The sequence below is a fragment of the Gymnogyps californianus genome, chromosome 1 (assembly GCF_018139145.2).
Source record: "Gymnogyps californianus isolate 813 chromosome 1, ASM1813914v2, whole genome shotgun sequence".
NCBI classification, from domain to species: Eukaryota; Metazoa; Chordata; class Aves; order Accipitriformes; family Cathartidae; genus Gymnogyps; species Gymnogyps californianus.
Window position 1 is genome coordinate 76,514,625 of NC_059471.1, and position 17,653 is coordinate 76,532,277.

Genomic DNA, 17,653 nt, shown 5'->3' on the forward strand with positions numbered 1-17,653 from the left:
TGGATCCCGTCTCTGGGCAAGAAAAGAATTTTATCTTCCATCAGCTCTAATATGCGTTGCCAAAACAGGCACAAAAAGCATATGCAATGCTCTTAACAACTGACAAATAGTTTCTTATATTATCTGTGAATTTATCTCTCCAAAAAGAACTGTGAAATCTTTGTGAACATCAGCCGAAGTAATGAAGGGGAGGTGGGGTGGAGTGGGCAGGGCATGAACAAGGTGGTTAGTCTGTTTGCAAGACTACAAAAGAACTAGTTCATGTGAGCGCTTTAAGTTCACCTGGGGATTGCATCATACCTTCAGATACAACATGCACAAGGTTGCTCTTTTCTCACCCCATTTCTCTGACCAGGCGTGCAGAAATATCCTAGCAGCAATGCCAGTCTGGCATTTGCAACACTATGGGGTAAACCAAGTATCATCCTCAACCTACTGCTCATGCAAACCAGTCAGCAAACCACATACGGCCCAGGTGAACTTCTGCCTACTTTCACGTCTTGAAAGCACGCAGGTAACATTCTCCTATTTGTACACTTTGAATATAAGAGCCGCACAGCAAATAACACAGCAAAGACCAGCACTAACGTACATACTACCTGCATAGGAAATAAAACAGGGCTTAAAATTAGGGACAAGAAGAGATACATAGCACACACACAAGACTCCACTCATCCACAAGACTGGCTCTTTCTCACCACAGCACTCGCTCCCTTGGGACTTGCCAGATTTATGATCACTGGCAAGTTCTTGGATTGCATGTGAATGTGTATCTGTGGTAGATCAGAGAGGCTGTGTCAAAATATCATTCAGAAACAGCCATTTCAGCCCAGGCTCCCACATGCCAGAGGACAGGTTACAATAAGAGCTTGTTCTTCCCTTCTTCTCCGCTATCTTATTACTGAAAACTCCTCCCTGGCCATTTGGGAGCGCAGGGTTTTGAAGCTAACAGAGCTTACCGCTGGCAGCATGGAAACACCAAGCAGTGTGTAGAACACTTGTTTTACACAGTTCTGAAATGTCAGATTACGGGAAGGTTAGTCATTTAGTATTTTTAAATGCTGTCAGGATTTCAGACAGGAATTGCAGACTCCTGTTACAATTTCAGTATTTTTCCTAGATGGACCCCCTTCCTATTTGTCCTCATCAATGAAGGAATTGAGTTTTGCAGATTTGATCATTATTAAATTCCTTCTGTTCATGTAAGTTCTGCTGTGTGCTCAAGAAACTTAAATTTGGTGCTAAACCACTGAGTGCATCCCACAGCACAAACTCACAGCAAACTGGACTACCAGCCATAAAACAGAACTGTTCATTGTTTGCAAAAGCACTTTATTTTTCTCACACATACACACACATCAGAAAACCACGTTTGAGATGATGCAGGTTTCCCTTGGAGCACAGCATTCATGACACGGGATGGGATGTTTCTGGCATGAGCCTTCCTGATGCTGACTTGACATCCTCCTTGTTATGACTCTGAATTCCTATCACTGTAAACCTCACTGATGACTCATGAGAAAAAAAGCCCATAAAAATAAAAGGGGGAGAACGAAACCCTTTCAACCGTGGTGTCTATAAAGACAGTGTGATACACAGAGACACAAAATGCCTCAAATTTAAAAGCAAAGCAGCATCCATCGGAGAAATGAAAGATGAATTTCTTATTTCTGACTGCAAGTATTTGGGGACAATGACATGCTCAGAAAACCGTATGTAACCAAAGAAATTGCCTTTTTAAAAATAACCTTATTCTGCACTGTTTGGGGAATCACTGTTGAACATGACATCATGCATATGCGGCTACAGATAAATAGTCATACTTTCAGTGTACTAAGTAAACCAAAGGGATTAATTTTCTACAGATATATCTAGATAATTATACTATCACAAACATTTATGGATGCATTTTAATTAGTCTTCTACCTAAGAGCATTAAAATAAACACAACATTTCTTACTTAATTTATTTCATAGTAAGTATCCCCTCCTGTCTCTGCCATACTTAAAACCAGGACTACCCTACCACTTCTGACAACTGAATGTGCGTGTACCTCTGGCCATGGTATTTATACCAGTAAAACCACTGTAAATGTTATCCCAAAAATATCTATCAAATAGGAACTGTAGCTTTACCCTTTACATAAAATCTTTATTTGAATGCCACAGAACATTCTTTTCTATGTCAGCATTAAACACATAACTATTTGAATAATCACAAAATTTCCCAGGCACAGCTTCAGCCTAGAGCACAAACTAGTATCACGTTAAGATATTTACCTTAAAAAAGCAAACAGCCAGAGCAGCACAGATCCTGTTTCTACCCCGACATGCAGTAAGGACTACTATTGCTTATATGCCTTTGACTCCGAGCATATTTTCCTAGCTGTGTTGAGCTCAGTTCCCCAGCATCTTCCCCCTTACGTAGGCAATTTTTGTCCAACTGAGCAATGTGTTCAAGTGCGCATCGCTCTGGGGGGAGGAATTGCTGTCTCTACCTTTTTGCAGCATGGCACAGGCGCTGTATGGCACAGTGGACTGGAATAAGGACCTAGTTTAAACTCATTTTAAACTGAGTTTACCTGCTCTCAAAGAACAGTCTCTCTGTAAGAGAAGAAAAACACGCCAGGGAGCAGGGCTTCTCCTCCCTGCTGCTCCCACTCGGTGCTCTGCCCAGGCAGGGGCAGGGAGAGGAGACAGGACAGAGGAGTAGGATTTTGCAAATTCAAGTCACTGGAAATAAGTACTAATTGTAATGCATGGAAACCAGCACACGTGTGCAGCAGGTAATAGTCTTTTCAACATCTCTGAAAAAAGAGACATCTGATCACCACTTCAAAGCATTGCAGATGGCAGCATCACTTTTGTGAACACTAACCTTTTCTTCTGGCAGCAAGGGAAATCAATACCATCCTGTGCAGAAATGTCAATGTAAACGCTCAAAAATCATAATATTAACATTTCAGAGTCTGAGGGACTCTGATTTGAAAACAGTTTCTGCAACAGCAGAAACATTTTTAAAAAGATATAAATCAAATTTTATCACTAGAAAACTTTAAAACACGAGGTAAGCTGAAAGACAGTGTTTTGGGGTTTTTTTATAGTAAACTCAATTCCCTTGTGGCATTTTAACCCAACTGCAGGGGCACTGAAAATGACTGTAGAAGCAGTAAAAATCTATTTAATTTATTTTTATTGTTCAACCTAAAGGAAATGCTTTTGTATGTAAAAATGACAGCATTATACAGCAACTGTAGGGATGTTCTGAAATTCCAGTTTAAATAATATCAAGTCATTAGACATGCTCTACTGATGTGGTTTTAAGGCAGACTTAAAATTACACCATATCTTTAAGTTCCCTCTACAGCACCAAATAATGTTATTAAAAAAGCAAAACCGATTTCTGTAATTTCCCTACATCCCCTAAAAATAAAACACATCTTGAATTTAGCAGAAGACTAGTAATTTGAAGGAGATATGGCAAGACAGACCATACAGTCTTGGCCTGGGGGAAAAAAAAAAGAAACAAAAAAAAAAGCCACAAAACATAACAGACCAGGAGCCAAAGCAAGAGTCTTCTTAGCATATGCAAAAAGACAGCCTAGACTAGATAGCACTGCACCACCAGAACCAGGATCACCAGACCTTCAGAAATACATCATCCTCCAACGACGACACTCAGAAATGGAGACCACCGAAAGGAGTATGGTGGGCAGAGACTAAAATGCAATTTTTACAGCATAAAGTTTCCTTTACCCAGTTGTCATGGAATATGTAAAATACACTACTTCTGTGTTCACATCTGTACACTTCCCCTCCTTCAGAAATGACATCTTCAGGCAGCCCCTTCTTTTTAAGCTATCACACGAGAAGGACAAAATCATGAACTACATGTCACTTCTAAGTTTTCATAAGTCCTATAAAATATTACAAATAACCAACTAGTGTTTCTCCGCTTTTAATATTCCTGCCGGCATACAAATGCTCCTGTAAAGCTAAGTGGACCACCATGACATTAATTAAAGAAAACCCTCCAAATTAACCTAATATACTGCTGCGATAGAAACTTAAAATAATACGCCCTTTCCACAAATAATCCAGAACTTTATTCCCTTCATTTAAACCGAGGCATCTCAGACATCGTTTGCTGCAAAAATTCACCTCTTCAACCTCAGTTGGGTTTGGGGTTTTCCTTTTGTCTTCACAGTAATCCCTGATGGCAGAGAGGGGCGAAATGCGTGCAAAGGTTGGTCAGTCACACAAAGCTCCCTTTAGTTACGTTGTTAACCCTAAGAAACCTTGCCTGGCCCACTGAATTTTAATACTGAATTGGAAATACTTAGCTGGTGGCAAAACACAATTCTTCTTCTTTTGACATAAAGCGCGTACTTTGAGAGCCTGTTTAAAAATTCACTTTTCCAGCATGAAAGCACTCAAAAGCTGAAGTTCCTCTATTGCCCCTCCAAAAAGATGTCTCAGCTGTACTGAAGAGAAAAGGAAACATTAGGCTGTGGATTCAAATTAGCTGTCAAGAAACACAAACATAAATCTGACTCAATAGCGTAATTTGGAAATGTGTTCTGGGCTCACCCTTGGCAATAACACCAGGGTTTAACTCACGTTGTAGCAATATTTAAAACAGCTCTGCAACTTTGGTTCTCCACCCAACTAAACAACAGAAAATTATGTTGTTAAATGAAAAACACCACACATATTTAAGCAAGAGAAACCATCTAAACTTCTGACATTTTTCATCTTCATTTTTTTTTTTAATCCAAAAGATTTGTACAGCATTTTTTTTTTTAAATAACTTACAGGATCAAAAGGAAAATAAATGCATAGCTTCAAAACCTTAGCATACAACCTCCCCTTGTTGCGGAAGAGTTCAAAGTCGTAAAGTGCTGCAGATATGAACACACATCAGACAAATAATCTAGTAACTAACTTATTTTTCTGGTTTATTTAACAATACTCCAGGCTTAGAACATTAAATAAAAATCTCACAGACAATGGGTAGGACTAACAATGGCTTTGTTCTTTTTTTTTTTCTTTTTCTTCTCCTTTTTTTAAAAGAATGCTGAGACACATCAATTGAACCGACTACAGTTTTATTTTGGATACCAAAAAATAAAAAAAAGCTAGAAGGAAGAGAGTAGTGCATTGCACCGATCTCAGTAAAACTGCTTGTAAGCATCACTGCGTATGTTTAGCCCTAGAAGGATGAAGACGGAAACAGGAGATGGATGCTGCCAAGAGGGGTAGGCTGAATGCGGACCGGGGGAGCGGTGCTCTGGGCTCTGCCTCGCTTGCGAGGGCACGGCTTTGAATTATGCTCCTGTAAGAGAGGATCCACACGCCTCGCACTAGCATTTGCGCAGCTCCTCGAGGGCTAGCGGTGGTGGTAGCAGGTGGAGGTGGTGCAAGCAGACGCAACCGACACCAGCTGGTACTCAATGGACGTAAAAACCAAGAGGTCTTCCTGGCAGACTGCAGGGGTGTCACAGGAGCTCTGGTAACACCAAAAAGGGACCTGCTGTATCTCGCTCCCTTCCATAATTGGATTTTGCTTCCCTCACAGACAGCCTACATACCTGCGGGAGTTTAGGCCAAGCCTGTGTTTTGCACCTTGGGCAATTACTTACACCTCTTCAGTGGACATGGAGAGCAGCAACATTCAACAGGATGCACTGTGCGTGTACTTTGTACAAATTTGTACAAATTAATTTTCAGGGGGCTGGAGAGTGAAAACCCAGGCCTACTGACAGCTAAACACAGGCTGCACCACCCGTTAAATATCTTTTTCCCGGGCTTAAATGTGCCAGGTAGTTCACTCCTATTTACTTCACTGCTCCTTTACTCTAACCTCTGTCCTTCCTCCCCACCCACTCGCCCCTTCCCGCCACCTACGAAGAACAGAGGCCTCAAACTTCCAAAAACTATTAAACCAAAACATAAACAATCAGTTTGGCAATAGATTCAATTCCATCACAATTCTCATTTTTGTATGTTCCTCCTGGCCAGGCCCCTTCTACAATCAAACATCCATGGATACCACTGTGATGAAAAAACCCAACTTTCTTCCTCCAGAACAGTAACAGACAGTCTTCAACAGACCTCTCTCCAGAAAGATTGTGCTCAACATAGTCACAGATGAAAGCCAAGGTGGGGGGCAAGACACCAGTAACAAAAATAAAACCCCAAGCAAACCTTGACTGCAACCGGACAATGCCAAGAGTCCTCCTCTGCACCTCAGGGAAAAATGCTGGCTGCCATCTCACTCTGTGCCAAGCGTGAACTCTGATCTTGTTTATGACCTGCAGTATTTCATAAGAGATGAGGGGTTTGGGGTTGGTTTTCTTTCTTTTTTCTTGTTTGCCAAGTTCTCAAAAGGGCTTAAAACACTTAGGCATAGAGAAACAAAGGGAGCAATTGGAATACACAACAACTAACTGGAAACAGTACTCAAACATTAGACTGGATGGGACTAAAGTCCACTCTACAAACTGAATCAAAAAGAGACAGGAGAAAAAAAAAGAGTTTTTAAGTGCTAACATAATAAGAAACAATCTTAAAGACTCACTAAATGCATGTAGGAAAATGGAGGGGTCCCCTTCTTTTAAATATATTTACATAATATTAAAGCTTTTTATTTTGCTTTTCTTGCCAACAAAATTTTCTAGCTACCCTGGGCAAAGTCCCCATTTAAATTAAAAGGTTAAGGATTTTATAACACAGACAGACTGTTAGACCCACGGCCCGTACACGTCTCCCCGCCCTCTCCTTCCTTCCCTCCCTCCCTCCGCCGCCGACAGGCTTGATGCCTTGCCTGCTTTGCACTGCATGGCATCAGCCGTAACGCTGGCACAAAGCGAAGGTAACGCAACGCCGCCTCGACCCCGCACACTTTGTTACCTCTTTGTAAAAGCACAAGAGACTACAATCAGGGCTTGCCTAGACACACACACACAAAAAAAAAAGGTTTTACCGTTTAGCTGCTGCAGTTAAATGGTAAAACCGGACTAATGTGGACACAGCAATACCAGTTTATAAGTGTTTATACCATTTACACCGCACTGGAAAGGAAAATAACTTATCCCAGTATAAATGTATCCACACTACAGCCTATGCCAGCACAGTATCAGTTAAAATAATAATACATCAGTCCCCTAATTGACAGAATTATACCAGCTGAACTTTTCTAGCATAGACCAGGCCTAAGACATGAGGTAGTGAAAAAGAAAATCAGGCTCAAGATCTTTTTTCATTCCATAGCATCGATATACTCTAAAAATATTCACTGCTCAGATTTATGGATTTTAAAAATGTTTTAAAACCCAAATTTTAAAGCTAACATCCTGAGTCACACAGGATTTACAAACGGAGGCATAAACCTTAAAAACTCCCTTGCTCAGGTTCCTAATTCAGGAAAATATTTTTATGATAGAAAGCACATAAGCATGTGTTTGTCTCCCACTGAAGCAAGTGGAAAGGAAGCACATGGGTAAGTGCTTTCTGAAATCTGGGCCACAGTCAGAAATCATGGTCTTTGCAGAATTTATTTCCTCATTCATTTCAGTGCTGTTTAATCACAAGTCATTCATGTTTTAAGACAGTGGGAAAAACATAGACAATGGAAGCTAAATCAAGTTTGTTACAACTGTTGAATATTTACAGCATTCATAGCATAAAACAGAAGTATTTTTGGTAACTTAAGACAAATACCTTTTTTCTTTGTTATTAAATGTACCGCAGCAGCCCTGTTAAACAAACCCACTGTCTCGGATATTAAAGAAATTGTTGTTTACATTTACCGAGTCATTTAAATTAAAAATCTGTTCCTGTTCCAAACCCCACTCTCCTTCGTCTTCATCCTCCGGTTCTGCCTCGGACCCATTCCGACTGTTTTCGTACAAAAAGATCTGCTCATCCACATGAGCTGGGGCTAACCGGTTTCTCTTTGCACTTACAACATTAGCAGAAGAACCAAAAAGGCGTTCAGGGAAGACCCTTGTGGCCAGAATACACCAGTATTTTTGAAGAACCTTTGGTAAAACTGGAAACAGCGCTAGTCTGTCAGACCACCACTTCAGCGGGTCTTCGTTCAAACCGAGGACCTTTTGTGACTTGAAGTTGCTCAACTCCTCAACGATCTGAGCGTGCCATTCCTCCTGGTCTTCCACGCCTCCCGTCTGGCAAAAGATCTCTGCGAGCATGTTGTTGATGACACTGGTAGGAGGAGGAGTAGAGGAGATGATGATTTTTTTCACAGGAGGCTCTTCTGAAACGGTGAAGAATTTCTCTTCAGTCCTAAAGGTATTTTCTTTTACTTTCTCCAGCAGGCTTTTTGCTTCTTCCACCACTCTGTTTTCAACCTGCTGCCGCTCAAAGGCTGAAAGAAAAGGCAGTTTTTTGTAGCGGGGATCCAAGAAAGTTGCAACATTGAGAAACATGTCTATCTCAGGTGTGTGCTGGTAGGTGGTTGACAACTCTTTAGCAATCACCTCCTTTGCCATGCTGATTTCTTTCAAATCGTTCTCTTTGATGTTCAGGGTAGTATTCAGAAGCATGTGGAGAAGTGGCTTCACCATGCTTATCGTCGGGTACTTTGAAGCAGACATCATCTCCGCAACCTGCTTGAAAGGCTGCAGCAGCTCCACCAGCCCTTCGATTGTATTCCACTCACTGGCTTCCAGCATGAGGTGGTGGTTGTTGCTGTCCTCCACGAGAACAGCCGCAATGACAAACTGCTGCTCCTTGAGGCGCTGCAGCATAGCGAGCGTGCTTCCCCACCAGGAAACACGGTCGCTTACCAGCATGCAGTGAAGAATATTCTGCTGCTTCTGCTTCTCGCTCAGCATGTACATCGCGACCGTAGACTGCTGAAAATACTCCACCAGTTTTCGGCACCTGGCAAGAAGGCTACAGAGTTTGGGGAGCTGAAAAGCTTGTTGTATTCCTGCGTTAAAAGTGTGCCCCAAACAAGGCATCTGTACGGGAATATCTAGGAGAGAGCAAGCTTTCACAATGTCTTTACTGTAATCTGTTGTAGCACCAAAGACTTTTGTATTGATCCCCCACTCAATGAACGTTTCATAAAGCACTCGCGTAATAGTCTCTGCAGTATTATCCTCCGGTACTTCAAACGTTTTTAAACACCGCGAGTTCACAGCCAGGCAGTTGGCAGGACTGCTGCTGAGAAAGTGAACTGCGACGGTTACGTACGACCTGTTCTGGTTTTCGCTCCTCCACATGTCTGTGGATATGCCACACCACAGAACCTCAGTGAGCTCTTTCAGCACAATTTCTCTAATGGCATTGTACTTTTCAGGAATAGCTTTTGTACAGAAGTACTTCCGGCTCGGAAGTTCATACCTGGGGTCCGCTGTTCTCAAGAGGGCCTTGAAGGTGGGTTCATCAACAATAGAGGCCGGATACATGCCCTCGCAAATTAAGCTGATGACTGCAGATGTCAGTTCCTGATGCTTTTTGTTTTCATAGTTCTGGTAGGTCTTCATGATGAGGCTATCCTGAACAACTTGCTGCGACGACTCTGGCTTGATTTTTGAAAATGCGGTGGCAAAGGCTTCCCTCATTTGCTCAGTGTTACTTTTCACAAATTCGCAGAATTCGTCGGGGTGATTTTTCTCAAGGTGGTAGGAAAGGTTGGACGTGTTTCCTGAATAGGCAATCTGTGCCATGCAAATACGGCAGTAGATCTTCTTCCACTGTAATATGCATCCTTCTGCATTGGTATCAAACCCAAAGTACTTCCACACTTTACTCTTTGCTCTCGGGTGAGCCACTAACTTTAGGTCTGATGGGGAACCTTCTAAACTTTTATTCTCCATTGCTTCTTGGCCACCGTCCCACCTTTTGATCCTTCACTCATTAATGAGTACCTGATAAAGGCAGTAAGATAAAGATACAATGAGAAAGCACAAGTTTGACCACACTTAACTATGTGAAATCAGCATTTCTGCGAACGTATCAAGAAACCTACCTTACTAATTACATTTGCAAATTTAAAGATGAGATTTGCAGGAAGTGTGACCTACAAGAAGCCCGTCGGAATGTCAAAAATTAAAACGGGTTTTAATATATCACATTCTGCTGTGGAACTGAGCTAGAAGACCTGAGTAAATCTCGTTTCTGGAATTACATAATTCTGGGTAGAGAAAGCGTAACCACCACCACAGAGCTGATACATTACTGTCACACAGACTGGTCATCTGCTATAGCATTTTCCTGCTTCTTAAGTTATAGTTAGGGCTAGACCAACATCTTCTTGTCTAAGAGTTACTGAACTTCACTGTTAACATTTATTTCAATTGAAACCTGACACTGAAGGAGCAAAGGTTTTATTGTTTGTTTATTTTGACAGTTTTGTTAGCTCCATCTAACCTTTCCAGCATTTGCTTTAGAAAAAAAAAAACATAATAAAAAAATCTGTGATGCAAATTATGGCATTAATCTGCTCCTCTGAAATGCAAAGATGTTTTCTGACTGAAATAAAAGAAAAAGGAGTTTGAACCTACATGCAGATCAACAATATGCGTCTGACGCCTTTCCTGTCCTTCTCTTTCTGAAATCAAAGCCAGCTCCTGAACTACTACTACACTATCGTGGTGCCTGGAATAACAGTGCGTTATAATTACAGGAAAAGCAGACAGGGAAGTACTAATAAATGTTATTATCCACATCAGCTGGAAAATAATTTTGCTGTATTTTCTTCAAAAGGCTACAGAATTCAGGAGGGGGTTACACTCTAGAGAGCGTGGCTAGAGATGAACGTGGCGATAAGGCAAGACTTGGCAATCTGTACCTCAGTATCTGCACAAGAAAACGCTTCTTGTGCAGTCACATGCAAGTACTACTTGATGTCTACAGCATCTCTGTGCACAGTGCCAGCAGCTGGCACCCGCCGGAGCTGATTTCGCTACACCAAAAAGCCAAGCCACAGCACAGCGTGACTGCACACTGACACTTCCCCATTTCTTCCACACCACCAGCCGAGCCACCGTGACAGCAACAAGCCCTTTGCCAGGGGCCTGGCCAGGACCGGGAAGGAGAAGGAAGCCATCAGTTAAACATGGATGCAACCTCCTCCACAAAAATCCAGGGGAAGAGAGCAGGAGAGAAACATCAGCAGCATCCCTGCAGCCAGCCTGAAAGCAACGGCATTGCTCCTTCTCTACTTGTCAGGAGATGCACCTGTGCCCAAGCCCAGAAATCCCCAGGTGGTAAGACTCGCTGGTTGCGGGAGAAAGAAACAATCTGACTTTTTCATACTGCTGCAAGGTAATATCCCCCAAAAAATGTATGTGTGCAAGCCTCGCTGGTGTGCTTTCTGCTGTTGATGAACATTCCCAAGAAAAGACGTTTTCTCTCTGAACTGTAGCTGGTATTTTGCAGCACTTTCTGAATGTCTTGAATGAAAAACCAAAGACAGGTTTACCAAGACCGAATGTATTTATTTAAACATAGCTGTTGGTTTAGAAGCAGAATGAGAGATGCAGGGCAAGCATTTTATTGGATTTGTTCTGAAGATTTACTTCTGGGTGTAGACCTTCTTTTTTTTCCCCTGAGGGGGGCAATGTTCTGACTACTAGCATGCCCTCTACTGTGATTCATCCAGTGCCTTTTAAGTTGCCAGGATAAACTATTGATTCAACATGGTAATGCTGCCTAATTCCAAAGATGTGCATGTCAACAGCATCAAGGTATGCAATCCCACAAAAACTGATGATTTTGAAAGACAAAGTGGTGTAATGTATAATGATGTAACCCTGCCATAGCATCAGACTGTGCATTGACAAGATAGGTCGTATCAGTATGTATTATTATTGCTTTAGATCCCTCCATTTCAATCCATGACATGGTGTCTCGAGGAAGTATAGAGGCTCCTGGTACTTCATTAAATCTTACAGTTCCCTTTGCAGTTACGTGGCAGTTCCTGAAAGCAAGGAGGGAGGCACTGTAATAAAACAGTTGATGCATCTTTAATATTTAGAATTAGTATGACACACCTTGGATCATAAAAAGTTCATCACAGACTGATAAAATACAAGTCATTTTAGAGCAAGGGAGTGTTACAGACTCACCCCACCCTTCACTCTTATGTATGTTACAGCTTTGTCATCCTTTTGAGATGGATCTGGCACTTGGCAATAGTGGCACAGAGTAGCATTGCCACAGTTAAGGATATGCCAGTGTAACACAGCCTTTATTATAATGCTGTAAACCACACTTCAGATGTCATAATAGCTCGAATATAAACTGCTAATCATCCCTGCCTCTCCTCAAGTGTTATACAGCATAACTGGCACTATGAAAAAAAAACCAAAACAAAACCCACACCTCTCGTTTTTCTCTAAGAAGAGGTAAATTTTTCCTCTTTCAGTGAAACAGTGTTCATAGCCTAGGCTTGGCAAAAAATAGAGTGGCTTCAACTCTGAGCCGAACTGAAGACACCAGCACCTTGCAGAATGAAATACATTGGGAACGAAGCACCTCATTGCCTTCGGGAAGTGCTGCAGCTTGTTACAAGGGCAGCTGATGGAAATGCTCTCTTTTAGCTTGCCGAGCTTTCCATGATAAAAAACTAGTGCCACTTTGGTTTGCTGAAAACCCTTCCGCACACAGAAGCCTTCAGGCTACAAACGTGCCTCTTCCTTTCTCCCTTGAATTCCCACCCACATTGAAACAGAGCGCACCTTTGGAGAAGCTGCTGTTTTCCTCCCCTCCTCCACGCAGCTGGCCAACACCACCAGCCAGTACTGGGGCCAAGGCTTTTAAGAGCCTGCAGACAGGATCCTCTGCTGGCCTCGCAGCGGACTCAGCTGCCACAGGAGGAGGAGGAGGAAGGGCCCAGGTTTCCTGGCCCTAGCACCTCATCCCCGCTCTCCCTGGGACAGGCTGTGCTGCCTCCTCACACCTCTCAGACCCCTCTCACTCTCCTAACACAAACCCATGACTCCCCCCTCCAGGGCAGGGCTTGGGCCAAAATATTGAAATGCCAGCAATGACGCCCGTTGCGGAGGGCAGCAGTGCTGCCCTTGCACCAGGCAGGGCTTGGTTTCCCCAGTGACAAAGAAAATAGGTTCAAAACCCATACGAGGGTCACTCGGATTGTGAAACCAAGCATGGGGATGTGAGGAAACGCGGGGTGTGCAGCCACCCTGCAACCTTAGCTCTGCCCCCTTGTGCACACACAGCGATGGCACCCTCTCCAATTACACGGTAGGTATCGTTGTCGCACAACCCGTGCCTCACTCAGCGCAGGGGCAACCATAAAACGAGTGTTTCCTCACTTCTGAAACTACCTAAATAACTCTCAGGTTCATGCATTGGGGAAAGGGATTGTTAGATGCAACTTTACTTTTGCCTGCCGTCAATCCTTCCTACCTGGTCGCTTCTCTACCCACCTCTGGACGTTTTACAACCTAGAGCTCGTACAGCTTTGAGCAGGAAGCGTTCGGTCTATCATTACGCTTTACTCATATGAAGTAAAAGCCCTCAATACATGAATCAAAATTAAGAGGTGCATGTTCCCAAATTAACATTTCACGATTAATTGTAAAGAAACTCGGTACAAATGATGATACTGAATAACTAGAAATTGGGGCAAATTAAAAAGACGTATGAAATTTCAATCACTTTTAAGAACAGGAGTCATCTTGAAGGTCTTCTGAACTTCAGACACATTACCACCTTCTTCAGAGCCAGTTTTCTACACATCACAGGTACCAAATTTAACTACAAAGACTTCAGAACTACAAAACGTTCAGCATTTAGTCTTCCTCTACCAAATTTCAATGAAACATGTACAGTAGAAGAGAAAATGCAGGAGGAAGATGCCAAACAAATTTCTTGAGAAGCTTTTAAAATACCAAGAGAGATTATTATTATATGAACCATTTTAGTTATCAGTAGGATGACTTTCAGTGACTACATTTCCAGTGTTAATATCCTGGTGTCACAATTAATGGTAGTTTGTCTTTTATCAATCCACTGATTAGATTTTTGTTTTTAAAAAGCTGTTTATATCAAGGTCTTTAGTCACACAGGGCTTTTTTTTTTTTTACCCCAATTAATTAAGATTAAGCACTGTAAAAAAAAATCCAAGCAGTAATTTCTAATGAAATATTAATTGTTTAGACCACTGAACACTAACACAGTTTACACTACCTATCGGCAGTTATACCATTTATGCACTTAGTGCTTGTAAAAATGTTTTAACGTAAATTAAACATAAGTTGCCCTTTACTTCTGCACACTGATTTTAGTTAGCAAAGCAATCACTGACTGCACCCCGTTTATCCTCCAAGCTCTGTATTTCCCTTCCCTGAGTGTGAAGATCAGAATTTCAGACCAATTTCCCTACTCTGTATGGGGGGGGGGGGGGGGGGGGGGGGGGGGGGGGGGGGGAGAGAGGGTCACTTCAATAGCGAATATTACTTCTTTTCAGTTTGCAACTCAAAGCAATTACCAAGTTTTTGCACTGAATCTAGATTTCAGAGCTCAAACTGCCCTCTTTCCCCAAAAAACTGTCTTGAATCCCACCTAAAAAAATTAGATGAACCCCAGTAGGATGTGACAGAACAGATGGTCGCTTTTAAAAGCCATGCAAAAGCACATGAGCCAAGACCATGCAACTCTGACTAAATCAGGGTGAAGAAAAGAAAAACGAAACTAATTTGGTTTACTTGGATTGAAATCCTGAACACTTCTTCCCAGCAAGTGCAAGAAAGCAAGCTTTTCTTGGAAAATTTAGAGGCAGAAGGGCTGCACTGACACCAGATCCCTTCACTCACCCACAGAGCTCAAGGAGAAGCCACAGGGCATCCCTCTGTTTTAAACCTTCCACGTGAGAGCTGCACTGCTGCTGCATGAAGAGTGGGAACTTGGACGGGGGAACTGGGGCGAAGGAGACGGGATCGGAGGCATGGCTGACTCTGCCGCCCTGCCCTGTCCTTCCCAGCCTCGCTTCCCCCCTCCAAGCTCTCCCCAGGAAGGCACCCTGACAATAAAACGCCTGTACTTGTGCAAGTTACGGACACCCTCTCAAAAAGATACAGAAAATTTTAAACATACGCACCTTTCTAGATTACTGTCTGGAAAAGTTACTCGGCGTTTTCTTACAGCAAGTGTAGTTTACTGATCCAAGCTTTAATTAAGCATGTTCTAACCAACACTTTTGCTTTTTGTTGCACTGCATTCGCTATTTTGAAGTTATTATGGAAACGAGGTTATCTGGGTAAAAAAGTTCCCGTCGACAAGCTGATTCACTTTTTTAAGGAACAGCTGGACACAGCGACTCGAAGTAAGGCAGCAGGTAACTGCCAAGAGGCAACTGCGCACAAACAACTATCTGAGGAGGAAACTACTTGTCCTTGGAAGAAACCATCCCGAGTTAGGGCTGAAAGAAAACTTTCCACATCTGTCAAATCTGCCCTGGTCCTATTCAGGCAGCTGACATTTCCCAGGTTGGATCTTCATTGCCTTCCTCTGGCATTTCCAAATTCAACACCTTTTTTTTTTTTTTTTTTTTTTTTTTTTAATAGCAGCTAAGAACAGACTGCAACAAAACACTCGGGTCACATTTTCGTCATGCTGTTTCTCTTTGGTTCGAAAAAAGATTTGGAAAGTGTTACACACCCTAGGCACAATACCCAGCTTTGCTCTGCCAAGAAAAACTAACGCTAGAAAAATGCTCAGATGACTTCAAACTGTACACACATCTGCCCTTTTTGTCACCAGAGCGCTCTCATTTGTTTGGGGGTTTTCTCTCTGTCTTTTGAGAATGAGAAAGGAGAACCCAGCCTATCGCAGAAGTATCGGGAATGAATAAAAAGTAGACAAAACACTAACCAAGGAAGCCAAGTGTGATGAAATGCACAAATACACTCTTACTGTGTGGTGTACTTGTCCCATCTCCTCCCCACTGCTTCAGATATTCTCTAAAACAATTTCCTCAACTGCCTCATCTCCTTACCGGAACACTATGCCTTCTCAATACTTTTTTTTTTTTTAACTGCTCCTCTCGTTAAAACTATTGACAGAGCCACAAAGGCTCACTTGCTGCTAAGCAGAGAAAGCTAAAGGCACTGACTTGCATGCAGTTGTACGCTCAGCTCTGATGACACCCTACGCGTCCATCCGGACTCGTAGTTTACTGTTTATAAACTCAGAAGCATTTTAAAGTCTTCCAAGAGTAATGAAAGGAAAGAGGAAATTCAGATCTCTGTTTTCTGGCAAACTCAAAGTTTCCTCTAGTCAGTATTAAAGATGCTGTTGACCCAAACTGGAAAAGTGCAAAAACGTAACTTCTCCAACAAATGACTAATCTGAAGTCCCTCAGAGAAAACTACAAGCGTCACTCACTTGTCAGCTTAAAGGCTGTCAGCGAGCGACAGCCGCTATCAAAGATTAAGCTTTTAGAGCGCGGACACGTTCCCCTCCCGGAGCGGCCGGGGCAGGGAGGCTACGGCCGGCGGTCCCAGCCGCCCCGGCGGGCGGAGGCAGCTGCCGGCGCGGCCGGTGGCGGGGCGGGGGCACGGCGGGAGGCGGCGGCAGGAGGGCCCGGCGCCGCGGCCGGGCCAGCGGGGAGGCTGCCGGCCGCTACCCGCCTTCCAAGCACCTACCTGGGCTGAGGGAGGCTGCGCCCGCGCGGCTCTGAGCCGAGGTCTGAGGCGAAACCGTCAGAAGGCCAAAAAGAGGAAGAGGAGAAGCGGGGACCCCCGGCCCGCGGAGCCCCCACGCCGCCTCCCGAGGCCGCAGTCAGGCCGGCGTGCAGCCAGGCGCCCGTCCCGGGCCCGGCCCCCCGCCCCGCCCCGCGTCCGGGGCGGCCGCGGCCCGGGGGCCGGACGGGGCGGTAGGGGCCGGGGCCCGCCGCCCGCCGGCGGCAGCGAGGGCGGGGCCCGGCGCGGCGGGGGCGGGGAGGGCGCCCCGCCAGCCGCAGCCCCCCCCGGGCCGCTGCCCTCAGGCGGCGCGGCGGGGCCCGGCCCGCGGAGGGGAGCGGGGGAGAAGCCCGGCAGCGGCGGCGCCCGGGCCCGGGCCGCCGCGGTGCCTCAGCCCCTGCCCCGCTGCGGGGGAAGCGGCGCGGCCCGGGCGACCCGCCGCTGCGGCCAAGGTTGCGGCTGTCCTGTCCTGTCCTGTTCTGCCCTGCCCCGGCCGGGCCGTCCGGCCGGGCCGCGAGGTCTCGGCCCCGCGCTCCCCGGGGCACCGGCGCTGCCGCCCTCCCCGGGGTGGGCGGGGGGAGGCGCGGCAAACTTTCCCCCTCTCTGCGGCGGGGGCTGCCGCCCCCCGGCCCGGAGCCGCCCCGCCCCGCCCCGCGGCGCCGGCTGCGGTGCTCACCTGGGGCCGGGGGGCAGCGCGGGCGGAGGCGGCGGCGCAGCTGGTGCAGGATGACGAAGAGGCCGATGCAGTACACCCGGAGCAAGGGCACCAGCGCAGACAATAGCGACATGGCCGCCTCCCGCCCCGCGGCGGCTGGCTCGGGGCGAGGCGGGGAGGGAGCTCGGCGAGCCGCCGGCCTGTGCGTGGCACGGTGGCTCTCCGCCGCCGGGCCGGGCCGGGCCGGGCCGGGGGGGGCGCGGCGCGGCGCGGCGCGGCGCCCACCCAGCGGAAGGGAAAGCGCCGCCGCTGTCAGAGCA

The 17,653-nt window shown here is 45.2% G+C and overlaps 2 protein-coding genes across 4 annotated transcripts in view; both read right to left on the reverse strand.

The window, feature by feature from the left end:
- DHRSX (dehydrogenase/reductase X-linked) overlaps positions 1–17,509 on the reverse strand; it is a 172,170-nt gene extending 154,661 nt beyond the window's left edge. Inside the window, exons 1-2 of one of the 2 annotated variants that reach the window (XM_050904000.1) lie at positions 17,360–17,509; positions 16,643–16,701 (exon numbers count right to left, since the gene is read on the reverse strand). In XM_050904000.1, the coding sequence (XP_050759957.1) occupies positions 16,643–16,701; positions 17,360–17,466 (166 nt within the window). In that variant the 5' untranslated portion in view covers positions 17,467–17,509. Of the gene's footprint in view, positions 1–16,642; positions 16,702–17,354 lie in introns of both variants that reach the window. The other variant, XM_050904007.1, reaches the window with a different exon arrangement.
- Positions 6,864–17,395, reverse strand: ZBED1 (zinc finger BED-type containing 1). Of its 2 annotated transcripts, none has more exons than XM_050903980.1 (2): positions 17,355–17,395; positions 6,864–9,898 (listed from the first exon to the last, which is right to left on the reverse strand). In XM_050903980.1, the coding sequence occupies exon 2, from the start codon at positions 9,845–9,847 to the stop codon at positions 7,760–7,762; it is 2,088 nt and encodes a 695-aa protein (XP_050759937.1). In that variant the 5' UTR covers positions 9,848–9,898; positions 17,355–17,395; the 3' UTR covers positions 6,864–7,759. The 2 variants fall into 2 exon arrangements, with proteins under 2 accessions (XP_050759937.1, XP_050759945.1); XM_050903988.1 differs by lacking the exon at positions 17,355–17,395 and adding an exon at positions 16,643–16,693.
- Positions 17,510–17,653: the final 144 nt, after the last annotated feature.

Excerpts from the sequence above, each read along its gene's own strand:
- ZBED1 (XM_050903980.1), bottom strand. The coding sequence starts at position 9,847 with ATGGAGAATAAAAGTTTAGAAGGTTCCCCATCAGACCTAAAGTTAGTG.